Source organism: Argiope bruennichi, chromosome 6 (assembly GCF_947563725.1).
Source record: "Argiope bruennichi chromosome 6, qqArgBrue1.1, whole genome shotgun sequence".
Taxonomy (NCBI): domain Eukaryota; kingdom Metazoa; phylum Arthropoda; class Arachnida; order Araneae; family Araneidae; genus Argiope; species Argiope bruennichi.
The window spans coordinates 102425842-102451859 of NC_079156.1; the positions used below are offsets into that span (position 1 = coordinate 102425842).

A 26018-nucleotide genomic window follows, 5' to 3' on the forward strand; every position below is an offset into this window, starting at 1 on the left:
TTGATGAAAAGGCAGAAAAGAAACGACATAATCCACCCCTAATGGCGTATATTTATTCTTGATACGCCAGCGATACTAATTGGAGGCGAAAAACAAAAGCAAATTTTATCCTGTGTATCGCTAATTATTGTTATGCCATTTCATATATGTGTGCCAAAGCCGTTTCCAAAGTCTAATGAGATTTGAATCGCCATCAGAATTTAGAAGCACTTTTTACTTTAGCACTATTGAAATCGTCAAAAAATTCGAACCCGAGATTTTGCCGAATCTGCACGTTTTAGACCTTCCTGACGTCCCTTGGGGTGCGAGTTCGAACCCCCAACGGCCGAAGACTCTCGTTGTGTGTGGTGGCTGGCACACGTATAAATCTGCCGTGGTCACAAAGTCCTCCATGTCGAGAGTAATACCATTGGGGGTACTGGATCCAGAGTGATAGGTCTCTGATTCAGGTATAGATTACGATCTGTGGATGAGTGAATAAAATGCATAAATGAAATCCGCCCGTAAAAAGGATTGTGACACGTGGGTAGCTAAGTCGTACTCTTGGCCCTAGATGGCGCTACTGAAAAAACAAGTGACACCCTTGGCTTAAAATCACTGACTTCGTCAGTGGGCTTGTCTACAAAAAATGCCATTCGAAACAATAACAACAGACTTTCCTGAGTTCAAAAAGCGCATTTTTGGAAAATGTCCGTCTGTCTGTGACAAAGATAACTTATAAACGCTTTGAGATAGATGGATAAAATTTGGTATATCATCCTTGAACAAAATTTGTAAATTTCTGTCAAATTTTGATCAAGATCCATTCTAAGGAAGTCTTGTTTGTACAGCTATTCGAATATAAATGAACATGATAACTACAAAACGAAGAGAGCTAGATAGATAAAATCTGTTACACAGATTTAACATCTATGGAGTAGACATCTATTAAATTTTGAACCAAACTCAAGAAGGGGTTAATTGTTTGTCGTTTTATACTTTCAGAAAAATATAACAGCCGTAACTCTAAAAAATGCATTGACTTAAATATATCAAATTTGGTGCCGGATTTTGTGATTACAAATGCAGTTTTGTGTGAAATTTTTGTTTCATTGATGGGGATAAATACATTTAAAACACAATTGATTTTTATTATATTATTAACAGCATGCCAGGAATTAATCGTCAAATAACTCGCCAAATATCACATGATAGATTCAGTAAAAATGCTGAATTCACAACAAAAGTTATATTTCTTATTTATTGGACGGCAATGCCATGTAAGGCGTTTTCTGGGATAACACTTCATATTAGAGAATGCTAGAACGGTTTTTGGGGATCATTCCCGCTAATTGACTTCATCAAATGTTTAAAAATACGTATTCCAAACTTTGACTTAAAAAATTTGTTATATCAACATATCTCTATACAATAAAGGTTTGTATATTTTTTTATATAAATTTTCAATTTCTGTTCGATTTTGATAAGATTTGTCTTATGTGCTCTTAAGGACAAGAAAAAGAAAACTAAGAACTTCTCGAAGTCTGAAAATTAATTAAAATGTAAGTTCATTAAAAATAAAGTATGTTTTTGGTGTTTTTCCGCTATGCTTTTTTAAAATGTTATTTTTACACTCTTTTAAAACTCAAAAATGTTATCTTTCTAATAATACCATTTTAATTGCCTTATGATTTTTGTTGCTTATTTTAGTGAATTTTTAAATTTAGTTTGACTTACAATCCGCAACAGTATTTCCATTGTTAACTTGAATTTAAACTAACTTCATTGTTCCGTCGAGATATTCCAATGCGTGCTTTTACCGGTGTGAAAATTAAGATAAAAGATTAGTTACTGTGTGCTTTAATACCAAAGCAGTCGTTACAAGTACATTTTTATTTTAATCGATATACGTTTACAAAAAATTGCTCCCTCTATAATTGATTCCATTAAGTTGAACTTTTTCACTTTCATGAAATAACAAGGTGAAGTTTGAAATTAATAGTTTAACAGTCATCAAGGATGGTCGCCGAAGACTGTTTTATATATAAATGCAGTCTCTATATAATTTAAAGCATGTATTAGCTTCTTTTATAATTGTGTTGAAATTTCTGCTAAAACGCATACCGCCCTATTTCCAAATACACACTCCCCTGCTTCGATTTAATTATTTTTGTTACCATCAAACACAACTTTCATTTAATTGACTGAAGCCCTTCATTGAACTATTCAAACATTCTATAATTACTCCGGCGCATGGTTTGAATGGGGTAAACGCATCTGCCCGGTTAAACCAAATACCCAAAACGTTTCCTAGCAATTAAGGCTCTATTCAGCCACAAGCGCCACCAATTTACTTTCCTTTTACCTTAAACAGACGTTTACAGTTGAGTGTATCATTTGCCTTCAAATTTCTTAGTAGAGCTTCCCATTCAACCTATTCATAGCGTTTGATGATGAACGTGCCGTTGCCATGGAAACCGACTTTCTACGGCTTCCTCGTGTTCGGCAGGGAAAAACATATTTTGTCAGTACTGTGAAGGATTCCTTTTACAAAAGATTAAAAAGTATCCAAAGGATGAAAATGTGTGTTTAGAAGAGTTGGAGAGATGTGTTTCTTCGCATTTTATTTATTTTTTTCTATTGGTGTCTGGAGTTTTTCCTTGCCAGTGGTTATGGCTTTTAGTGTGAAGATTTCGAAATAAAAAGTGATGGACAAGAAATATTTCCCTTTTCAATGTTGGATACTTTGTATTTGTTTGATTTGAATTTGGGAAGCGAGATTGTGTTTAAAGGCTTCGTTGTATGCTTGTAATATAATGTTGTTCGCTTTGAATATTTCTTTGATTTGAACTTGAAAAGGATGGTTGTGTTTTAAGGCTTCGTTGTAGTTAATATGATGTTGTTCGCTTTGAGTATTTCTTTAAACATCTTTTTTAAAAGTTATAATAAAAAAAGTGTTATCGTATGTGATTTAGAATTTCTTTTTATTATTCTTCACGATTTGAAAGGTTTTACTAGGACCGTGAGAGTAATGACGAATTGTAATATAATGAAATTCGAGACGCAATAGTTGATTCATGCTGACGTAATATAAGCCATACCAAATTAATATAAACCATACCAATTAAACGTAATATAAGCCATGCCAATTAAATTGTGTTGGCGTTCTATAAGCCAGGTCATTTGACTTAAAATTACGAAATTTGTTATAAATAGAATATAGAGAGTTAGAATGTGAATTTGTGTGCGATTTTTTTAAAAATTTCTATTAGGATTTTAATTTATTAAAAGTTTAGTGGTATCTTGGCGTTTTTCTACTTTAACTTTCGAAAAATTACGGTAGGAAAATTATTTTTATAGCATCTCAAAACTCAAACTATTTTTGTCAGATATGCTAAATTTTTTACTATACATTATTTCTTTCTATTTTTAATTCATTTTAATAAAACATTTTAAGCTTATTTTACAACTATATATTTCATTGTTGAAGATAAACGCAAATCATATGCCTAGTTAATACTCGGATTTTTTTAAATTTTGATAATCACTTCAATTAATCAAGAATTAAACATTTTTTTTGAATATTTTTTACTATAACTTACGAAAACATTACTGCGCAGAACCTTTTGTACCATTTAAAAATTTTTAAAAATTGACTTTTTAATAATTCCAGTGCAATTGTGCAATTTTTTACATAATTTTAAATAAACCTTCTCATTATTTTAATGAATTTCCAATCCGTTGATTTTCTTCCGCTGTAGAAAGCTATGTATTAAAAAACTCTTTATTATCTACTTTGTTCATACGAGGAATAAGAAAATGAAGTCACAAAATGGCAAAAGCAGCGTGAAATCAACAGATGGATTGTCTGGACAGTTACATTTTTAATATCACCATATCATGGAATTCAGCTAAATTTGGAAAGTTCATATGCGCAATAAACAAAACAGGTGGACAATCCGTGGTGTGCGGTTAATAATATCGGAAAATTGAATTTGTGTTTTAAACGCGTTTTCCCCAGTCAATTGAAACAAAAGTTCAAAATTAAACTTGTACTCTCAAAATCACGTACCAAATTTGGTATATTTAAGTCATGCCGTCTTTGAATTATCGCTTTAACATATTTCTAAAAATATCGATCGACAGACGGTCAACCTGTTGTTGGATTTGGCACAAAACTTGATAGACGTTTACATTATAGATATTAAATTTGTGTATCGAATTTTATCTGTTTATCATTTTGTTGTTATCGTTTTAATTTATATTCAAATAGCCGGGCAGACAGACATTTTTCCAAAAATTTGTTTTTGAACTCAGAGAGGTCTAAAACTTGGAAATCCGTCAAAATCTCGATTTTGAATTTTTTTACTGTTACGATACTCCCTCTATACTACGTTTACGAGAATGTAAAAATGTAAATTTTTGTTGTTAAGATCTTTTTTTGTGTGTTTGTGTGGTCTGTCATTTTGTGCACTTCAGAAATGTCTTTTTTCGTCGACAGGTATTCTTTTTAAGGATTTTTATGACTGGAAAAAATTACATAGACCTAAATTATGTAGATTTTGTATAAAATTTGTCCTTAGAATATATATGTCATTGTTACAGTTTGAATTGCCAATAGAATTTTTACAATTCATGACAGATTTTTTTAAGCATGTTAGGGAGTAATATTAATGACTAGCCTCCTTTGGCGATCAGCCGGTTCGTCAATCTTAATGGTCGTTAAAATTTTCAGTTATATATTTTATGTAACTTGTCATTTAATAGCTTCTTCATCGAAATATTTTTAAATTTCAAATTTTGATTGCTATATAATTTATTTATACTATTATAAAGGCCTTAAGCCATAGCGTACTATATATATCTCTAATATTCTGTCAACTTTAAAAAAGTGGAAATGATTAAACTGCAGTTAATATAAAAATATTTTTTGCTGAAACCAAGTGCTTTTTAAAAAAATATGAATACTGAAAACAAAATTGTTCAGCATTTAAGTCTTATTTGTACTACAGAATAATTTTCATATTTTTTTTATATATCTCATTAAATATTCAACAAAAATTTCTCAAATTCATCATGAAATTCAGTTTTTAGTTTCCCTTTCAAAAAGATTTATATGACGTGGATAGCAATATTTTATTTTGTTTTGATCTATAAATATATTTCAGAAAATAATGGTCTAAATTTTATACAGTCTTTTGGTCCTAAGGAATCATATTCTGCGAAATATTCTTGATTAAACCAATGAGTGAAGACAAAATCATAATGCGACATTTCGACTAAATTCTAAATTTGAGAAAAAGTTGACCATTTATATACGTTCACATTTTTACAATAAGATTCTTCTTATATTTCTGCGACCATCTGTCGCAGATTTTCATTTATTCCCGAATCTCGAAGTTACAGGTGCCTTAACAACTGTTGCCATCCCCTATTTGGAAGAGTTGGGAACTGTATTTGTTTGGCCATGTTTGCCCAAGACAGAACAGTCAATGCAACTCAGTACCTAGTTTCTTAGTTGCCATGGCGACCCCGGTGGAATTTATTGACCTCGGTTTACAGGGAAGTTCGGACATGCTGTTGAGTTAAACCAAGAGGAGCAGCTAATGGCCCGTGGCACAACCCCCGATAGACAAGGCCTCTGCGGCTTTCCGTGACGTCACAACGAGACGGTACACTCCACTCCATTCCCTAAAGTCTCTGCGCGCTAGAGAGTGAAAAGAAATTACTTTTCACTTGTTAATATCATTTCATATACTTCCATATCATGCAATTCAACACACATATATTGTAGAATTCATTAATAATTAAAATGCAGCCGCTTTCCACATCACCCTGGAGGTACGGTGCTTGGTATGCATTACCTTTTTTGCATTAAGTGCAGGGCAGGTTTCCCAGTAGGTGTATCTCCCCTAGATTTAAAACTATTATCTTCATTCACTACATCATTCAAAATTATATCTGTTGCAAAATATTTTTGATTAGGAAATTTCAAAATTTCTTCTTCATATATGGTTCATAAATTTTTAAATTATAATATAAAAAATACATTTGCAATGCTCTTGTTGATTAATTTCAAAACAATTCCATACAATAAGGGTTTTATGAATATTTGCCGTCGCGTCAACTCCAAGAAAGCAATAAAAACAATATTTCACGAAACAGTATTCTATTCGAAAAAATATCCAATAAATCTTTGAAACATTAGAAGAGCTTTCTTATTTAACTATATATTTTATCATTACTTTGTTAGAAATATCTTTACTAAATTTATCAAATTTTCTTTCCTTTCCTGTTTTAGAAGAGCTTTTCAAACTATCATGTAATTATTCACTAATGCATTGACTGCAGACCAGATTGCCAATCTATAAACATTTTCCGGTTTATGCCCTGAAATGCCTTTGCCATAATCATGTACTTCTTCTTCATTCACTACATCATTCAAAATTATATCTGTTGCAAAATATTTTTGATTAGGAAATTTCAAAATTTCTTATTCACATAAGGTACAGGAGTTCTGAATTATAATCAGAGCCAGCCTTAAATATAAAGGAGATTTTGTGCAAGATACCATTTGGAGCCGCAATTTTTTTTTAAAGTAAAAAAAAAAATTACAAACATTATATATAATGCTATTGCGTGTATATTTGTTAAATGAATTTGATTTTGCTTTTAATTACTTTAGAAAAATCACCATTTTTTTTCGATGATTTGTATAGGAAATGCTTGTAAGCTTCTTCACGCCTTGACCAACTACACTTCTTCCTTACTTTTAATTTGCTGAATTTAATTTGAAATTTTTTATATTAGTGATTAAATTGACACATTTTTAAATCTACCTTCTCTCTGTACAATGACAGTATCAATTGCTGTGATATTTTTAATACCCAAATTCTTTAACTTCATCTTCTTTTATTTCGGAATATCATCTTTTTCTTTTTCAAATTCGTGTTTTAAGAAAATTTTCAGAATTCATCAAATTGCATTCTGTCACTTTGGATTCGTCTAAAAATGTGTTGAATTTTGTACTTAAATTTTGAACAATATTTAGTTATTTCTTTTAAAGCATATGTAGTCATGAAAAGAGCAGAATAAGTTTCTTTTGTTAGCATGCCGGTATCACATTTCATATTTTTCCAGTCTTCCAACCAGTTCAAAAATACATCTAAAAACTTGTATCTTTTGTCGGTTTCAGATGATGTCAGTGGTTTTTTATATACATTATTTTCACGGATTCCTGTGAATGGAGTTTTTACATTAACAATATCCCACCACCTATTTATTATTCTTATATATTCTGCTGTTTCTTTGTAGTGTGGAAACTCATATTTCTCTCCCAAATTCATGAGACTTTCAGGTATAAATTTATTGAAAATTTTGAGTACTAATTTGACATTTTGTTTTTCTAAATTATTGGGTTCCAATGCTTTTAAAGATAAATTGTATGCATATTTTACGATGTTATTCTTTTCAGTTTCATACAATAATTTTAATGTTTTGAAGGATGCTGTATTAAAATCTACTTTATTGTCAGATTTACTACTAGATCTCTGAATTATTTCACCATTAGAGTGAATAACATTATCATTAGTTTCCAGAGAATTTTTAATACAATCTTGTTGTGAATTTTTTTCTGAGGTTGTTTCTTTAAAATTAGGGTAAAACATACATTTATCAACATTCTTTTGATTGATCCAGTTATTGCGAATATTCTTCAATAAATGGACAGTATCGATCATGAAAAAAAGAGGTCGTTCTTTATTTACCGGATGAGGATAAAGAATTGAATATGACTGTGAAGGAGAAGCGAACTGAGACATTGCTTTTTGATTGACTGAATTGTTGTCTGTTACTACACATATCACTTTAAAACCAATGTTTTCTAACCCAATAATAATTTTTTTAATGAATGCATGTAAAACGTCTGCTGCTATTTTATTTACAGGAAGAATGTGAACAACATCTTTATATGACGATGAAATACTATTTATCATGAAAGTCACAACACTTGTGGCGGCATTTTCTGAATTGTAACTGAAACCTGATATATTTCCCCCTTTGTAATCAAAGTAGGGTTTGACGTGCATCTCATCTATTTGAAGAATCACATTTTTATCTGCAGATACTATGAATTGTAATTTCTGCTTAATGTACCTTAAGAAATGCAATTCGGTCTGCTCTGACTGAGGGCAAGTGTTGATAGGTATGCATATATTTCTCAAAGTTACAGGATGAGGTAACAAAATATAGCCAGACTTTCTGACAAATTTATATGCATGCGGAGCCATTGAATAAAATAATGAGCAGAATATCATCATTTCAGTGGAGTAAATTTTACTGTGCTCATTTTGAATAATCAAGGCAGATTGCTCTTTAATAAATGCTACAACATTGGTTAAATTTTCTTGGGTTATATTTAAATTATCCATGAAACTATGAATCTGGGAAACAATATCAGAATTCAGCAATGATTTATTTCTCTTCATTTCTGGCAGATGCTCTAATATTTCATTTAAAGTGTTGATATTATTGATTTTTATAGGTAAAGAACAAATGTTTGGAATATTTGACAAGCTTGTTTTTCCAACAAAAGCTGACACCTCTAATACATCATTTATTACAACAGACAAGGCAATTTCAGGACCAGAACTTACTTCAATATTCACGAATAAAATTTTGTTTTCTTTATGAATGACATTCCAGAAATTTTTCAAATTTACTAAAGAAATGCGCTGTTTTAGTTCTTCCAAATTTTTAAATTCTCTTGTCTCATCGTATTTCTTTTTTTCTATTATGCTTTCCTGGAGAGCTTTCTCTACATATTGTTGTTCCAATTTCATCTTTTTTATTTCTGGATTTTCCCTATGAAATGTTGAAGATGACATGTAAGCGGCACAATTTGGCATCTGAGATGGAATTGCTCCAATCACTAGTCTCGGATATTTAAGAGGGGCACTTAATAATTTTCCTGACTTCGAATCGAATAGACTCGTTTCTCTTTCAATATCATTTTTTTTAAAATGTAATTCACAGACCTACAGTAAAGGAAATTATTCGTAAATATTGACTTCCTTTAATGTTTAATTTAAATACAGTAAGAAATATACAATATAAAACAATATATAATTATTATTGTTTACTCTCATGCTTTTATCGTTATGTTATATAATAAAATTTAACTATATAAACGTAATTATAGATATAATAGTAAACAAAGAATGTAAATATAATTTTCCCTATGAAATGTTGAAGATGACATGCAAGCGGCACAATTTGGCATCTGAGATGGAATTGCTCCAATCACTAGTCTCGGATATTTAAGAGGGGCACTTAATAATTTTCCTGACTTCGAATCAAATAGACTCGTTTCTCTTTCAATATCATTTTTTTTTAAATGTAATTCACAGACCTACAGTAAAGGAAATTATTCGTAACTATTGACTTCCTTTAATGTTTAATTTAAATACAGTAAGAAATATACAACATAAAACAATATATAATTATTATTGTTTACTCTCATGCTTTTATCGTTATGTTATATAATAAAATTTAACTATATAAACGTAATTATAGATATAATAGTAAATAAAACGTGTAAACATAATTACGGCAAATATTATAATTATTATTGACAATAATTACAGACATTATTACCTGTATTACAGCATTTTATAAAATAATTCTTTTCATAATGCACTTGATTAAAAGCACGAATAATAGATATTACTGAGCTGTATTACTGTTAAATTTCTAATGTGAGAATAAATGATTTTTCATTTAGAAACGTTAAGCATTAGTTTAAAATAATTAAATAAGCTTACCCTACTATGCTGCGTCGGATAAAATCCTTCACGATGTATGGCACTTAACCACTTCTTTTTAAGCTCTTCATTTTTAGGAAAGGCAAAAACACTTACTCTTGGGCCATTCCTGTAATTCCCATTACAGTTTGGAACACAACAGATCAAAGGCATTTCTATTCCTTATTTTTAGTAATCCAAATGATTTTTTTTGCAAGTAAGAAATGGCGCTTCCTGTCTACTCAAACACAGGAGGGCCACTGGCTAAAACATGTCGTGGGTGGAAAAGAGTTCGTTTCTTATCAGTAAACTTGAAGAGGGTGAAATTCCTCCCTCGGTCCCCCAATTCGCACCCACTCGTGTAACCTCTCGGAGCTACGTCATTACTTTCTGTGACGTAGGTTTTCCGGCCTTCTCTAACGGGGGTCGTGCCCGTGGACGCTATCATTGAAGCTCACCTTTTAACAAGGGGATCGGGCACCAATCAAACAGGTGATTTCGGGAACCACCAATGTGGTGACACATGGTTATTTTGTGATATAATCAGCTATTCTTAACCCAGGATTATATAATTATTTGATAACAATGTTTAAATATTCTAATGTCAAGAATTAAAAAACTTCATAGATAATTAGTTCAAATTCGAATTATATTCATGACAGCACAATTTTACATCTCTTACAGAGGAAATCAGCATGAATGGTCTCCCCAAAACTTTCTCGCATACTCTGTAATAAACTTCATAGATAATTAGTTCATATTCGAATTATATTCATGACAGCACAATTTTACATCTCTTACTGAAGAAATCAGTATGAGTGGTCACCCTAAACTTTCTCGCATACTCTGTAATAAATTTCATAGATAATTAGTTCATATTCGAATTATATTCATGACAGCACAATTTTACATCTCTTACAGAGGAAATCAGCATAAATGGTCTCCCCAAAACTTTCTCGCATACTCTGTAATAAACTTCATAGATAATTAGTTCATATTCGAATTATATTCATGACAGCACAATTTTACATCTCTTACTGAAGAAATCAGTATGAGTGGTCACCCTAAACTTTCTCGCATACTCTGTAATAAATTTCATAGATAATTAGTTCATATTCGAATTATATTCATGACAGCACAATTTTACATCTCTTACTGAAGAAATCAGTATGAGTGGTCACCCTAAACTTTCTCGCATACTCTGTAATAAATTTCATAGATAATTAGTTCATATTCGAATTATATTCATGACAGCACAATTTTACATCTCTTACTGAAGAAATCAGTATGAATGGTCTCCCCAAAACTTTCTCGCATACTCTGTAATAAACTTCATAGATAATTAGTTCATATTCGAATTATATTCATGACAGCACAATTTTACATCTCTTACTGAAGAAATCAGTATGAGTGGTCACCCTAAACTTTCTCGCATACTCTGTAATAAATTTCATAGATAATTAGTTCATATTCGAATTATATTCATGACAGCACAATTTTACATCTCTTACAGAGGAAATCAGCATGAATGGTCTCCCCAAAACTTTCTCGCATACTCTGTAATAAACTTCATAGATAATTAGTTCATATTCGAATTATATTCATGACAGCACAATTTTACATCTCTTACTGAAGAAATCAGTATGAGTGGTCACCCTAAACTTTCTCGCATACTCTGTAATAAACTTCTCATGCTAGAGAACGTCTTATATGGCATTAGTGTATAATAGTTGTGAAATATTAATTTTTGGTTTGAATTTAGCATTTTTGCTGAGTATAATAGTGTAAAGCTTGGCGATTTATTTGACGATTAACGAATTTGGTATTCGTTAACAGTATCCGAAAATTGAATTTGTTTTTCTCAACTGATTGAAACAAAAATTTGATTCGAAAATCAAACGAATTTGTCAATTTGTCACAAATTCCCATTCCAAATTTGATATATTTATAAGTCATTGCGTTTTTGAATTATCACTCTTATTTATTTCTGAAAGTACACACCGATAGACAGTCAACCCGTAGTTGTATTTGGTTCAAAATCTGTTAGAAATCTACATTATAGATGTAGACTCTAAATTTTATCTATATAACTCTATTCGTTTTGTAATCGTCAAGTTAACTTATATTCAGAACTTAAAAGATGGATTTCCTCTGAACAGATTTTATTCAAAATTTTATAGAAATTACTGTCTAGCTCAAATCGTTTTTGAGTTATCTTTGTCACAGACAGACAGACGGACATTTTTCCAAAAAGTTTTCGAGTTCGAATTTTTTGACGATTACTATTCTTTATATTACTATACTACAAATACGAGAAAGTAAAAAGGGCATAACCACTTGATAATTTTTTTTTTTTTTTACTATTTTATAAGATGTTTCTTTCTTATATGAGATACGTTAATATTTCAATTTAACCAAAATTCCATGGAACATAGGAGATGTGTATGAATTCCATGTAACTTTTGGTATCGGATCTACGATTATTGATTCTGTTAGGATCATATCTATGATTTTAATTTAAAAATATGATAACTGATGCAGGTTAAAGCTTATGGATTAGTCAGTTGATTAGCGCCACAACAAAACGCAAGCAACATTTTATTACATCATAGCCTATTAAAATTCTTACTTCTTCGTATATAAATTATTGAAAGAAGATTATTGTAATCGTCAAAAGACACTGCCTCTTGATTTTGACAAATCTTTTACTTCTAAACCTGTGTGAATTAAAGAATTAAGGTTGTCTATGAAAACGATAACTAAAAAACACAATTACGTAGAGATAGGGAATTTAATATGTGGTTTTTGCACCGAAATAATATATATTTTTCATAAATTCAAATAAATACATGATTAATCGTATAATTAACAATTAATACATATTTGTAATACAAACTTTCATGTTTTCTGATATATTTAGTGTCAAAATTATGGAACTCGTCAAATTGACGTGTTCCGTGAATATAATGATATAAATAAGAATTAGAAGAGGCAAACATATAGATGAAGCAGATATACTTAATTCTACAGTGTGAAGTTAATGATTTCTATACAATATATATATGTAATGATATCTCTTGATCTAATTTAAATCCTAATTTTTAATCTTAATTTAGCCCATATTAACTTCATTCTAAAATGTTCTCTTATTTCCTGATCCCATTCCCACTTTTTATTTAATTAATTCTGCCCACGCTCTGAAAACTATTGATTTATGCATTTTCTCACGCTTCGAGTGAAAGGATAAAAATCCTTAATATTTACAGCATTCTTTTACAGATATCTAAGATTCCCTTTCCGAAATCCACATGTGTCAAAGAAATCCCTGTCAAAATCTCATAGTAAAATCACTGAAGGGAAAAATTTTGGGTTCTTCTGCTTTTTTGCCGCAATGTAGACTGACGCATTTCTTACCATTTATTCTTTGTACATAAATTATGCTTCTTGTGGTAAAATAAATCAAAGTTTCAATGGTTTCTTCTATTTTCACTCATCTATAGAATATCTGTTAGATTTTTAATTATTTTCAATAGTAGTTTCACTGTCATAACATTAAAATTTTTTATCTTTTGCATTTTAATTTAGTACAAGATCAGAAGAAAAATACTTCCCATGTAAAAATTTGGAAATCAGAATTAGCTTTTCTTCAAAATCCATTTGAAAGAACTTTAGAGGCATTGAATTATGTATCTGTGTTAGGAAACTTAATTTAAAGGGAATCTTGTTTTCAGTAGATACTTTTTTGTCTTGCATCCAAATAAACTGCAAGAAATTTACATTACTATTCATTCATTCTGAACATGTAAACTTCATTTCTTACTGGATTCCTTATCTTTTTTAACTCCCTAGCATTCCTTCAAAAGGAAACGAACATTTTCTCATTTGTTTGATCATTTTAACCAAAAGCTTTCATCAGATTTGGAAATTTCCTATTCGAAAAGGAAATTCCATTAGCTCGGATGTATATTATTATTTAGTCGCGTTTTCGTTTCCGATCTTGTTTGCGTTTTATGCGTTTTGTTTGATTTTGGGGCTTTGAAACATTAAATAAATACATCTGCTTCGCAAGTAGAGTCGGGCATGTTTATTTTTGTTTTAGTTCAATGTTTGCGACAGATGCAATTTAAATAATTTATTTATACGAGGACCATCTGTTTTCACGAATTGATGAAATTATGCGAATTCTGCTTTTTCAAGAATCCCGAGGGTATCGTAGCTTTTGAAGATGTAACCTGGAATTTATTAATTTCTTTTAAAAATCTTTCTTTGTGAAATTTTATTCTCACATTTAAATTTAATAAAATCAACATTTTCGTCGGATTAATAATATTAACTTAATCTTTTGTTAGTTTAAAGATTCCGTTGCGACATTTTTATGTTATTTTAAAATATTAAGGGATTTTATTTTCCGTTGTCTAAATAAATATGCGTTCATTTTATTTTTCAGAAATACGTATGCGCTCTCATTGTCACACCGATTAAAACTTTCGTGTATTAAAATATGTTTTATGTGTTTCTCGAATACTGACTAATTTTATATAAATATAAACTCTTATTTTTATTTTAAACATATAAGGTTATTTTTTTGTTTTCGTAAAATTATGAGTCAAATTTCTGGAGTTAGGGTTCTGTGTTTTTATTTATTATCTGTATAAACTAAAAAGCTTTTTTAAATAAAATATTTATTGAAAGCAAACTGCGATTAAATTAAATTAGACAGAGTTTTATAGTTGCATATTTTCAGCCTTATTTAGAGTTAAAATTCATTAAAAATAAGTAGTCTTTTCGAAAAATATTTTTCTTACATTATAGTTGAGAATGAAAATATTTGTATTTCGTAGATATTTTCGTATGAAAGTACATTTATAATTTAATAGTCAATATTAAAACATGTATTTAAAAAATGCCGTTCGTATTGTATTTGGTATACTATCGTTATAACAAATTTTATTAAAAAAGTATATGTAATTAATGCTTTTTAAATAAGAATATATATTGATATGTTCCTTTTGATTTCATTGATTTAAATCTTATATGTTTTTTTCAATATTGATTAATTTTTGTTATGGAAAGTCTATACTTTTTTATAACTAGCTAATATATGACATGACAAGAACCATTCAATAACTTATTTTTGTAGATCTTTCCCGCTGCTAATATATCTTTGGTCTTCCATCGTTTTATTTAACATTAAATTTTTTAAAAAATTTAGATTTGTTCATTTTCTTGGCTAAGCTAATAATTCCCTGCATAAATTCATTGTGATCGTTTAATTTCTTTTTCGATTCCTTTTTTTTAAAATCCTAATTCTTATTTATTTCTATGTGGGTGCTTATTTTTACTTCGTTGTTTAAAAATTTTATTTTGTTTCATTTCCCCAGATTTTCTTTTTCTTGTATTAATGTTTGCCTCTGTTTCTTTTCACTTCACAAAAGTTGGGACTCAAAAGATATAAGTTCTACCGCAAAGAAGAAAAAAGATATAATCACAAAAAATATAATAAAAACATCGTTTTATAATTTATATAATCAGAAAAAAATAATTTAAAAAAATCATTTCCAAATGATATAATCACACACACAAAAAAAATAATTTAAAAAATCGTTTTCAAAAGGTATAATCACAAAAAATAATTTAAAAAATCGATTTTTAAAGATATAATCACAAAAAATAACTTTAAAAAATCTTTCACAAAAGATATAATTACAAAAAAATAATTGAAAAAATCGTTCTCAAATGATATAATCACAAAAGATATCATTTTTACTATAGAAAAATTTACAACTGTTTGATATGAATAATAATAAGAATAATAATATAGAAAAATTTACAACTGTTTGATATGAATAATAATAAGTTATAAGTTATTAAGAATAAGTTATTTTAGTTAATTAATTTTAATATAATTGTTAGAAAATGACTTTATTTAATTAAATTTAATATAATTCTTAGAAAGTTACTTTAGTTAATTAATTTTTGTTTAATTTTTAAAAAGTTAATTAATTTTTGTTTAATTTTTAAAAAGTTAATTAATTTTTGTTTAATTTTTAAAAAGTTAATTAATTTTTGTTTAATTTTTAAAAAGTTAATTAATTTTTGTTTAATTTTTAAAAAGTTAATTTGATTAATTAATTTTTGTTTAATTCTTAGAAAGTTATTTTAGTTAATTAATTTTAATTTGATTCTTATGAAGTTATTTTAGTTAATTAATTTTAATTTAATTCTTATGAAGTTATTTTAGTTAATTAATTAATTTCATTAATTCTTAGAAATTTATATTAATTATTACTCAAAAATCTATGTGCTTATAATACTCATGTAAAGCAACTGGACTTGTGAAAAAATATTGAACGTAACTATTAAGGTGGTTTAAAATAATCTAAAAAAATGAATGATTTGCTGATCACCATAACAATAAAGGTTCCAATTCCCAATCTTTCAGAAATTTGAAAAAGATACTTGTATTTAGCAAAACCTTCTTTCGGAGGAAAGTGGGAAAATTTTTTTTTTTTCCCTTTGCTAAAAAAAATGTCCCGAAATTCATCTAAGTTGCATCTAGATACGAAAATGCAATAAAAACTCGGAAGACACGTCCTATAAAAACTGCTGAATGTTATTCGTTGACAGACAAATCAAGCTCAACCAATAGACGTGGAGCTGTGAAAACTGAAGAGGAAGTTGGAGTTACTTTTTTTATCTTCCAAAATGAGTTTATTTCATTGAGATCCACGAATGTCCCTGTAGTCGAATAAAAAAAAAGTACAAAAGAGAAAAGAAGTGAAATAAAATAAAGCGGACCCAGAGACGCGCGTGAAAGAAATACTGCTGTCATTGAGTAAGGGGAAAAAAGTTCTTGGTCTAGTTTTTTCTGGGGTTTTTATGGAATGCGAAGTAATGGAATGTTGTTAAAAGTCTGGGTTTTAAAGTTATTCCTATGAATTGTGAAATAGATATTTTTCGTTATTTATTTCAAGGAAAATGCAATGCCTATGGAAACAAAGTTTTTGTTCTTTTTAATGCTTTTCCTTCTATTTTTAAGTCACTTTTCCTCATAATATTTTGTGGGAAAAAATAGCGCTTGCATTTAATTTGGAGATTTTTTGCAATTTTTTTTAGTATAATATATTTTTTTATGCTTTACAAACTTAGGGTTCATTTTTTTTATTATTACAAGTGAACTAAAGATATTTAATAATGATTATTTTAAACTGCAATTGGGTTTTTTTTTTTGCTTGTTTTTGTTTATTGGGTATTTTCTAGTCCTGATTTGGAATTTTTATTTATTATTTTTTTATTTCTTATGTACGAAGTTATAAATTTAAAAAAATGATGAATATTCAAAATATCCGACATCGAAATTCCGATGATCTCCTCGTTTTTCATCAATAGAAAATTTTAAAAATATGCTTGTATGTTTTTAGTTTGTATACGTAAGCATGGTAACTGGAAAATACAATGAGCTAAATAGATGAAATTTTGCTTATGTTTTCTGCATCAACTTCAAACGTCTATATCAATTTGTGAATCATATATATAAATAATAAATTCACTTTTCTTAAAAACCAAAGTGCATATTTAAAACTAAATTACATGCGTGTTGTCGTTCGAATGCTAATATAGTATGTAGTTTTAATTATTATGCTGATTCATGAGCCCTAGATGCGCCATCACTTGCGACTGTTTCTACTGCCGTCTGTTTTCGAGAGATATCTCAAAATACTACTTGACTCTCGATGCCTTCTAGAGGGGGGGGGGGAATCTTGTGTCTCCCAGCCACGATCACTTCTCTGATATCATCAATTTTTATTTCATATAAAGATACATAATCGCTAGATCAATGACCGCATACCTCCACTATCATCAGTTCTCGAGAGTAAATTTTGAAAAATAAATCTTCTGTAAAAACAACCTCAGCCTTAGTAATAGTACCGATTTCGACAATTAATTTCGACGGATGGCAAGAGTAGCTAACCAATCAGATTGTTCCATGCTTACTGTGCAAGCAAAATATAAAATCATATTTTCTTTTGTTGTGACGAGATTTAGCTCATCAAAACTGGTTGATATGATTTAATTAACGCTTTATATCCCGATTGTATTTAAAAATATTATTAAAATCAGGCTGATATCCCCGAATTATGATTATTTTTTCTTAATGATAATCAAGAAAACAGCGTAGCTCCGACAGCAAACAGTAAATACCAGTTAAAGATAAAAATTTTAATTTTTATTAAAAATTTTTTAATTAACATAATTAAGCTATCTTAATTAAAGTTTTTTACTCTTTCTTGGTGTTATTCTTCACCAAAACTTTGGTCATTGGTAGTAAGGTCTTGGCTTCAAAACCGGAGGGTTTCAAGTTCGATTCCGCCTAAGAACTGCCATATAAGCGGGTCTGGTGCACTTAAATCCATCGGGGACAAACGTCCTTTCGCTGGTGTGGTGCGGACGTTAGGAGAGGGGATTTCCAGCTCAGGTGTCTTACTCGTCATCTGAACGCTGTTCAAAATCGCGAGATTTGTCCCAAAATAGCCCTGGTATCACTTTAAAAACGGAACTTTAATATAACTGAACTGCACCAAAATGTATCTAATGATGTTAATACTATTAATATAATGGACAAACTGCTGGTCGACTAAGGCGGCTAGTGAAGTATCAAAAAGTAAACCTACACCATCATGCTGTATGAGTAAAGTAAGTAATTACGGTTGATAGAATCAAGTAGATCAGTGTGGAGTGGCCTTTGAACCACGGGCTCAAAAGGTTTTATTGTAGTTAAAGTCGCTGCAATGTCTGAAGTGAATTTCGTAATGAGCAGTGAATGGGTTAATGCATCCATAAAACTCCTTTTGCTGTCGTGTAATTCAGTTAGCAGAGCATTAGCTATTACATTTCTCTACACTCTCATTTGCTGAAACCAGCTACACCGGATTCTATGACCAAACGACTTTATTCGCTTTATACTTAATGTTTTATTTGAAATGAAAAGAGAAAGATTTATATTCCAAAGAAACCGAGCAATTTTTTTTAACATTTTTTTTGTGACTGGGGAAAAACTGTATCAAATCGCCGGAAGCCGAAAAAAGTCGTCGACTCATCAACTTGTGAGTTCCGACATCTGAATCTCAACATCTGCCCGTAAATCCCTCATCATGTTGGCATTTCTTTAATATCCGAATGATGTTTCTCCGCAAATGTGTAGACTAATGAGATTTTTAATGAAAATGTGGTTGGCGAATTTTTTACACGGTCCCTACGATTCTCAATAATTTTTCACACGAGAAACTTCCCAGTTGTGAAGCTGATTACACGCCTTTGATTTGGATGTCAGGTTGAAAAAAAAAGAAAGAAAAAAAAAAATGTGGGAGTGGTCTTCCCAAAACTTTCTCGCATACTCTCTTATAACCGTGTCATGACAGAGAACGCCTTACGTTGCATTGCTGTACAATAGCAATGAAATATTAAGCTTTGGCATGAATTTAACTATTTTATTGAATCTGTCTTATCCTTGGCGAGTTATTTGGCGATTATTCCTTACCATGCTGTTGATAGTGTCCGGAAATCGAATTTGGGTTTCAGACGCGTTCTTTCCAACGGATTGAAGGGCCGCGGTGGCCTGGTGGTAAGGTCTCGGCTTGTGAGCCGTAGGTTTTCAGGTTCGTGACCCGGTTCCACCGAATAACCGTCGTGTAAGGGGGTCTGTTGCACGTTAAATCCGTCAGACCAAACGTCCTCCTGCTGGTGCGGTGTGGAGAGGGGGTGCCATCTCAGGTGTCGTCCTCGTTATCTGACCGCGGTTCAAAATGACGAGGTCCGTCCCAAAATAGCCCTAGTGTTTCTTCACAACGGGACGTTAATATAACTAAACTAAACTAAACTCCAACGGATTGAAACAAAAATTTGACATAAAATTAACTTTAAAGTCATAAAATCAGGTACTAAATTTGATATATATATATAAGTCACTGTGTTTTTGAATTATTGAGTTTACAGGCTTCTGCAAGTACAGACCGACTGACGGTCAACCCTTTGCTAGATTTGGCTCAAAATTCGAAAGGTTTCTACACTGTAGATGCTAAATCTGTATACCAAATTTTATCCTTTCAGCTCTTTTCATTTTTTATTATCGTATAGTGTTTCATTTTGCAGTTATTTCAAAACACTTGACTCATTTTATGAATACTATACGAGTTTATAAACATACTCCTATGAAATGTTATTTTATATATAACGTCTATAACCTCATATTCTGATTTCCAAAACTCTTGATTCGATCAAATACCGGATTCATTATTTGATTTCTGAATCATTAGAATATTACTCATTCGCCCAAAAGTTCGTTGCCATCTTATGAAACAAATTAATATAATTTCTATCAACTGCCACCAAGCCGACTGGCCTCTTAATAACCACCTTCAAAGTACAAGCACCCCATTTCCGCTTTCTATCGCTATCCAGAAAAGACTAATAACTTTCGACGGTCATTCTCTGACATCCACCCCTCTAACTAGTGTAATGGCCTCAACATTACCATGTATTTGCATGAAACTGGCTTCGTCATTTTGGCATTCCCATAAATGCGCGCCTAATGAAATTGTCCCGGACCCGTCGCTTGAATTTTGTATGTAAATATGCGCATCGGTCGCCAAAGTATATGGAAATCGCCAAGTTGAATATAGTCATTTGAACTCGGTTAAGTGTACTGTTAATGTGCGAGGCTCGTCGCAAATGAAGTGTAATGGTTATTCGAGGGAAATGATGAGCTGGTTGAATATAGTTACACTTCTAATTGCGTCTTGGTTTTGCTAATATGCTTTGTTATTGCTTATGTAGATTATTCAGGAATAGTTTTTTGAAAGGGGGTTGGTTATATTAGTTTATTTCCGATTTTATATGTTATATAAAAGGGTTTGGTTTGGTGTGGTGTTTAATTATGGTTTCAGAATAATAAGTTTATTTTAATTTTGATCACAAAATAACTGAATATGCAGATTCAAGTTTATCAGTATTCAAATATATAATAATATATTATTATACAGTGGAATTTAATTGATCTGAAGATAATGGAACCATAATAAAAATTCTATTAAAAGAAAACTGGACCTAAAAAAATAGCTAACTAATATAAAAGATCATTTTTGAGTTAAGTTGACAATAAAAATTTTATCATTAATATTTAAAAGTTTTAAGTAAAAATACATGTTTAATAAGAGTAATAATTCATAAAAGAATTATCATTTAAAAGTTTTGATTTTAAAAATAATAATTTCAATAAATAATTATTAGTTTTAATATATAAATAATGTACAGTTGTTTAAATAAAAATATCATTTAATATGCTGATCCGTTATCAGTATTCAAATGTATAATATTACATTGTACATTGGAATGTGATTGACCAGAATAACTAGATAAACCAGAATAAAAATTCTGTTAATACGGAATTTTTAATGTAAAAATAACTAAGTTTAAACATTTTTGTGGAACGAAAAAAAGAAAAAAAAAAGTTAAAAATGCATAGTTAAAGTATAAATTAAAAAGAAAAAAGTAGAAATTAAAAAGTAGTAGTTCATAAAATATTTATGATTTAAAATTCTTTGATTTTAACCTTAATAATTTTAATAGGTAATTATTAGTTTTGATAAATAAATGATGTTCAATTATTTAAATACAAATATTATTCAATAAAACTGCGAAATGTTGAAATATATTTTACATCAAAAGTGCAATTATACATAAGAATTTGATTTAAAGAAGAGGTGGTCGGAATAAAAATTTTTGCTATCCAAAAATTCGAATTAAATAAAATTGGATCTAAAAAAATGTTTGACAAAAGAAATAGCAATTTTTGAGATAAAATGTATTTTTAATGTTTAAAAGTTTTACTAAAAATTACGCAATTAATAAAAATAATAATAATTCCTAAAATAATAATTGTTATAATTGATTTTGATTTTACCTTCATTCAAGGAAATTTCCAAATGATAAGGATGATTTGCATCTAAAATACTCAATTTTTTTAATGAATTTATTTTTATAGTGTGCATTGTGCAAATTATATCTCGATTAAATCATCTTAAAAATTACTTAAAATTATGATCGTAATTATATAATCATTTCAATTTCATAATCAACTTTGAAAAATCTGAAAATAAACTAGAAATCATTATACTAGTTCCTTTTTTTATCGTGCAGCCGATAATAATAATCCTCAACAGTCGATATTAAAAATTATGTAAATTGAATTTTTATTAGAGTTTGTGTTTTAAATTTTAAAAACATTTTTTTTATCGAATAGTTCATATTTATTTTATTTCTTACAGACTCGTACTGAAAATTATGCTTTTACATGCTTAATTTGCAATAATAGTTAACTTATTTTTTTTATTTAAGCTTTTGTCAATGTTATGGCAACGCGTTGGTCAAAGTTTATTTTTTCTCATGCATGCGTTAAGCGCTCGTGGAGGTTAAATTTTATTTTTATTTTGTGCGAAATAAAGTGTTGAAAAATATGATAAAATTATTTTTTTAAACTCATTACAAATATAAGCTTAATTTATAGGAATAAATATTAGTATTATTAAGAAAATTATTTTTTAAACTTTAATTTGATGCAAAAATTTAGTTTTGTACGGTAATCTTTTCGGAATTTATAGCGGAAAAAAGACGAAATTTCGCTTAGTTTTTACTTAATTAAAATTTGAATTATGAATAAAATAAAATCGCTCCGAGGTGCACATTCCCGACCTCTAAGGTATATACGTGCCACATCTTGTAGTTGTAGGTGAAATGGTCTGGCCTGTAGAGGAACACACACACACACACACACACACACACACACTGAGCTTTATTATAAGTATAGATAATAAACAATTTTTGAATTGAAAATAGTTATCAAATACCAATATACTGTATAATAATAATAAAAAAAATCATGCAATTTTTTCCTTTCATTTTTTTTTTCAGTTTTTAAAATGCGTTGAAATAAATACATCGGCATTCGCAAGCTGACCGCAAACAGAATGTTAAGGATGGTTGCATCCTTAACATTCTGTTTGCGGTCAGCTTTAATCATCGTTAACTATAGCGTTTTAAACGCACGATTCAACCGTATGTGTTTGGTGCAGTAAACCCACCATGATATTTGCACAAATGCCCAATCCAATCTACGACCTCACCTTTCTTATAAGTCTTGGGATCCAAATCCGTCGTTGAAAAATGTGTGATTTAAAAGTATTTCATAAATGAGGATCGTTTTTCTTATTTGCCCATTGGATTTAATATATTTTGCTATTCTGATTATATCGATGCATTTGTCAATCAACTTATAACCTGGTTTTCTTTACTTTTCAGGGACTTGAGTAATAACAGGCTTGGCATGATTGGCAAGAAAACCCTCAGAGGCGCACCTCTTTTGAAGAATCTGTAAGTATATCCTTTGCGTCATTTGCATCCAACAAAAATATCGGTACTTGTCGGTTGTAACTGCGGCCGAAAAGTGAGAAGAAAAAATTTCGCCAATATGACGATTTCAATCGTCAAACTATATAGCATATGATTTGCCTGCTCAAAATTTTTCATAATAAATAATAATTCACTTGAGTATATTTTTATAATTTGTCGAAATTTTTTCTTGGCGCTTTTTGATCGTCGTTAAAACCGAATTGCACCGAAATATTTAGTGTTAACATACGATGCTGTACAAATGACTGTATAGTTTCTATGCAGATTTAGTAATTTTTCTAGCCAATTTATTAAAAAAAAATTATGTAAAATTATTTGATTAAAATACTTTGGTGCATCTTCACATTTTAATTCGTAACACCACTTTTGAAATCATGGTTACCAATCCATCTAAACATGAAATCGATAATGTGTTTATTTAATGAAATTAAGTATGTCTGTAGGTCAAAACTATAAATATATATTAAATTTTATACAAATCTATCAAAGATTAAAATGCATTTATATTTGTCTGTCCTTGTGTAAGAAACATGGTAAATAAGGACTTACGAGTAAATGTGTGAGATTTTGATAGGCGACCCTCATACAGAATCGTTATATTGTTACGAACGAACAATATTGCTTTCCTGTGCAGTTAATCTCATAACGAGGAAAAGTGTTTTATAAATATCTAGAACGGATGCTGGATCGATAAGCCCCGGCCTTGGCGACAAATTTGACCAACATTTGGTTCGAATTCGCCGCCTTGATGACAAAAATGATAATTATCGATTTGCGAGAATCTTTGCGTCATCTCTATTAGAAACCAAGATCCCAAATCCTTCTAGATAATTCGAAACCCGAGTAACAGAGCTGAAAGTGATAGTCAAGTGAATTCTCTTTTTGGAGTGTTATCTCCAGCGAGTTCTTTCTGAGCAGCACTTGCAGTTATTTAATAGCGATTGCTTTTGTCTGTTCTGTTGATTTTTGTAAGTGCTGCCTTGTGCTTCTATTGTGTTTTTGTTGTGTTCTGATAGTAAAAAAACAATATAAAATGCTATTTAAAATATTTCTTCGAAATAATTTTTTATAAAGAATTCACTCAATATCGTTGTTCATTGAGTTATAGCGGAAATGTAGCCATAATCATCTGACTAAAATAATATAATTTACATTTAAACATTATCTTAGGCTTTTCCTTCTTTCGCCTCTCAAGATTCGCAGTCAATTTGAAAAACAAACTATCATGGTTCATTAAATGTATTTTACACAAAAATGAGTTAAATGTTTGTCAGTTTAAGAGGCGTATCTCTAAATATGAAAATAAAAATGGAAAAAGAGCGCGAATGCTTGATACAATGAAAAACTTTAAAATTCTTAATACTGAAAATATAATAAGAAAAGAAGCGAATTAATGACAGCGATAAAATATCGCATCAAGAAAGTAACCAAATGCATTCAGAAAACACAAGTAGTACACGTAACACAGTATAACAAAATACCTTTATATCAGTCATTTAAAATTTCAATCTTCATTCGAAAATAGACGCTATTAAAATATATCTATCTATTCGTCTGTCTGTCTAAAGTTGGATTGAAAAAAATCAATAATTTATGCCGAAACGAACGTTTTTTATTTAAATATTTTTCTACTGTGTTCAGTGATGGGTTATGGAATATATATTATTTTATTATTTCTTCTCAATACCAAACGATTTTAAACTAAATATTATTGCATTCATAATTTATCTTTTAAACCCATATAATGTCTTTAAAAGGCGGTCGGTCAAAGCATTTTCTAGCTTATTTTAGTAATATAAGCAGTTTAAATCTTTGCAACAAAAGCTAAATTTAAGATTAATGATCTTTCTATTGGTCAAATTATTTCACCGCCAAATACTTTTGATGTTATAAATCACATGAACGAGCATCCATAAAAATTTCAAAAATGCCCTTTCTACCATGAAAGAATATTTTTTAAGAAAAAAATTTAGATGAAAAAAAAAATAAGGAAATGTCTTTCTAACGTCAATTTTGCGTTCCTTACGATCAGAATACTATTATTTCCTACTCTCACAAAATAAGGTGAAAAAATAATAAAATGAATAATGCTCCAATAAATCTTGCACACATCAAATAAAGGGACATTTAAGAGCTTCAAACATGGCGTCGACACGACCAAGTTGCCAGGTTTGGAACTAGAAAAGTTAGAAATAAACCAAGAAAAAAAAATAGCAGACGATAGTTCGTGTATAGTGTTTTATGGATGGATTTTATTTATTTTTATTTTTTCTTTACTTTATGGCGTTTATGTTTTTGTTTGTCATAAGGGATGAAGTGTTCGCTTGCATATTGAATCGATTATTTTAGCAAAGTAATACACCAAAGTTTTTGTGTTTAATACATTTCATCATGAAAACGGCGAAATGGGAAACGTCATTCTTTACGATTATTTACTGTGAGTGGAGAGAACTTTGTTTTTACCTCTGCTGTAAACAGATGCTTGTAAAACAGTGTTTTGGTTTTCAATTTAACAAATGCGTGGTATTTTAAGGGGAAAAAATACAGCGAAAGTCAATATTTGGAAACAGTTTCAATCAAAATGCTTTTTTCTGTGGTTTTAGCAGATTATTTTCTAAGGTAAATTCTGAAAGGAATATTTGTTTATCGCTGTATTTGTTCATCAATCAGTTATTTTTAACTTTCTTTAAACACAAAATGGGAATAAAATTCGAATTTTTTTGGAAGTATCATTTATAAAATTACGTTATCTGTTATAACAAATTAAAAGAAAAC

General features: G+C 29.6%; 1 protein-coding gene across 4 annotated transcripts in view; it reads left to right on the forward strand.

The window, feature by feature from the left end:
* The window catches only part of LOC129971211 (protein slit-like), a 482178-nt gene that overhangs the window by 281065 nt on the left and 175095 nt on the right, over positions 1–26018 (forward strand). For all 4 annotated transcript variants that reach the window (XM_056084788.1, XM_056084790.1, XM_056084789.1 and 1 more), the window contains exon 5: positions 23133–23204. In XM_056084788.1, the coding sequence (XP_055940763.1) occupies positions 23133–23204 (72 nt within the window). The remainder of the gene's footprint in view (positions 1–23132; positions 23205–26018) is intronic.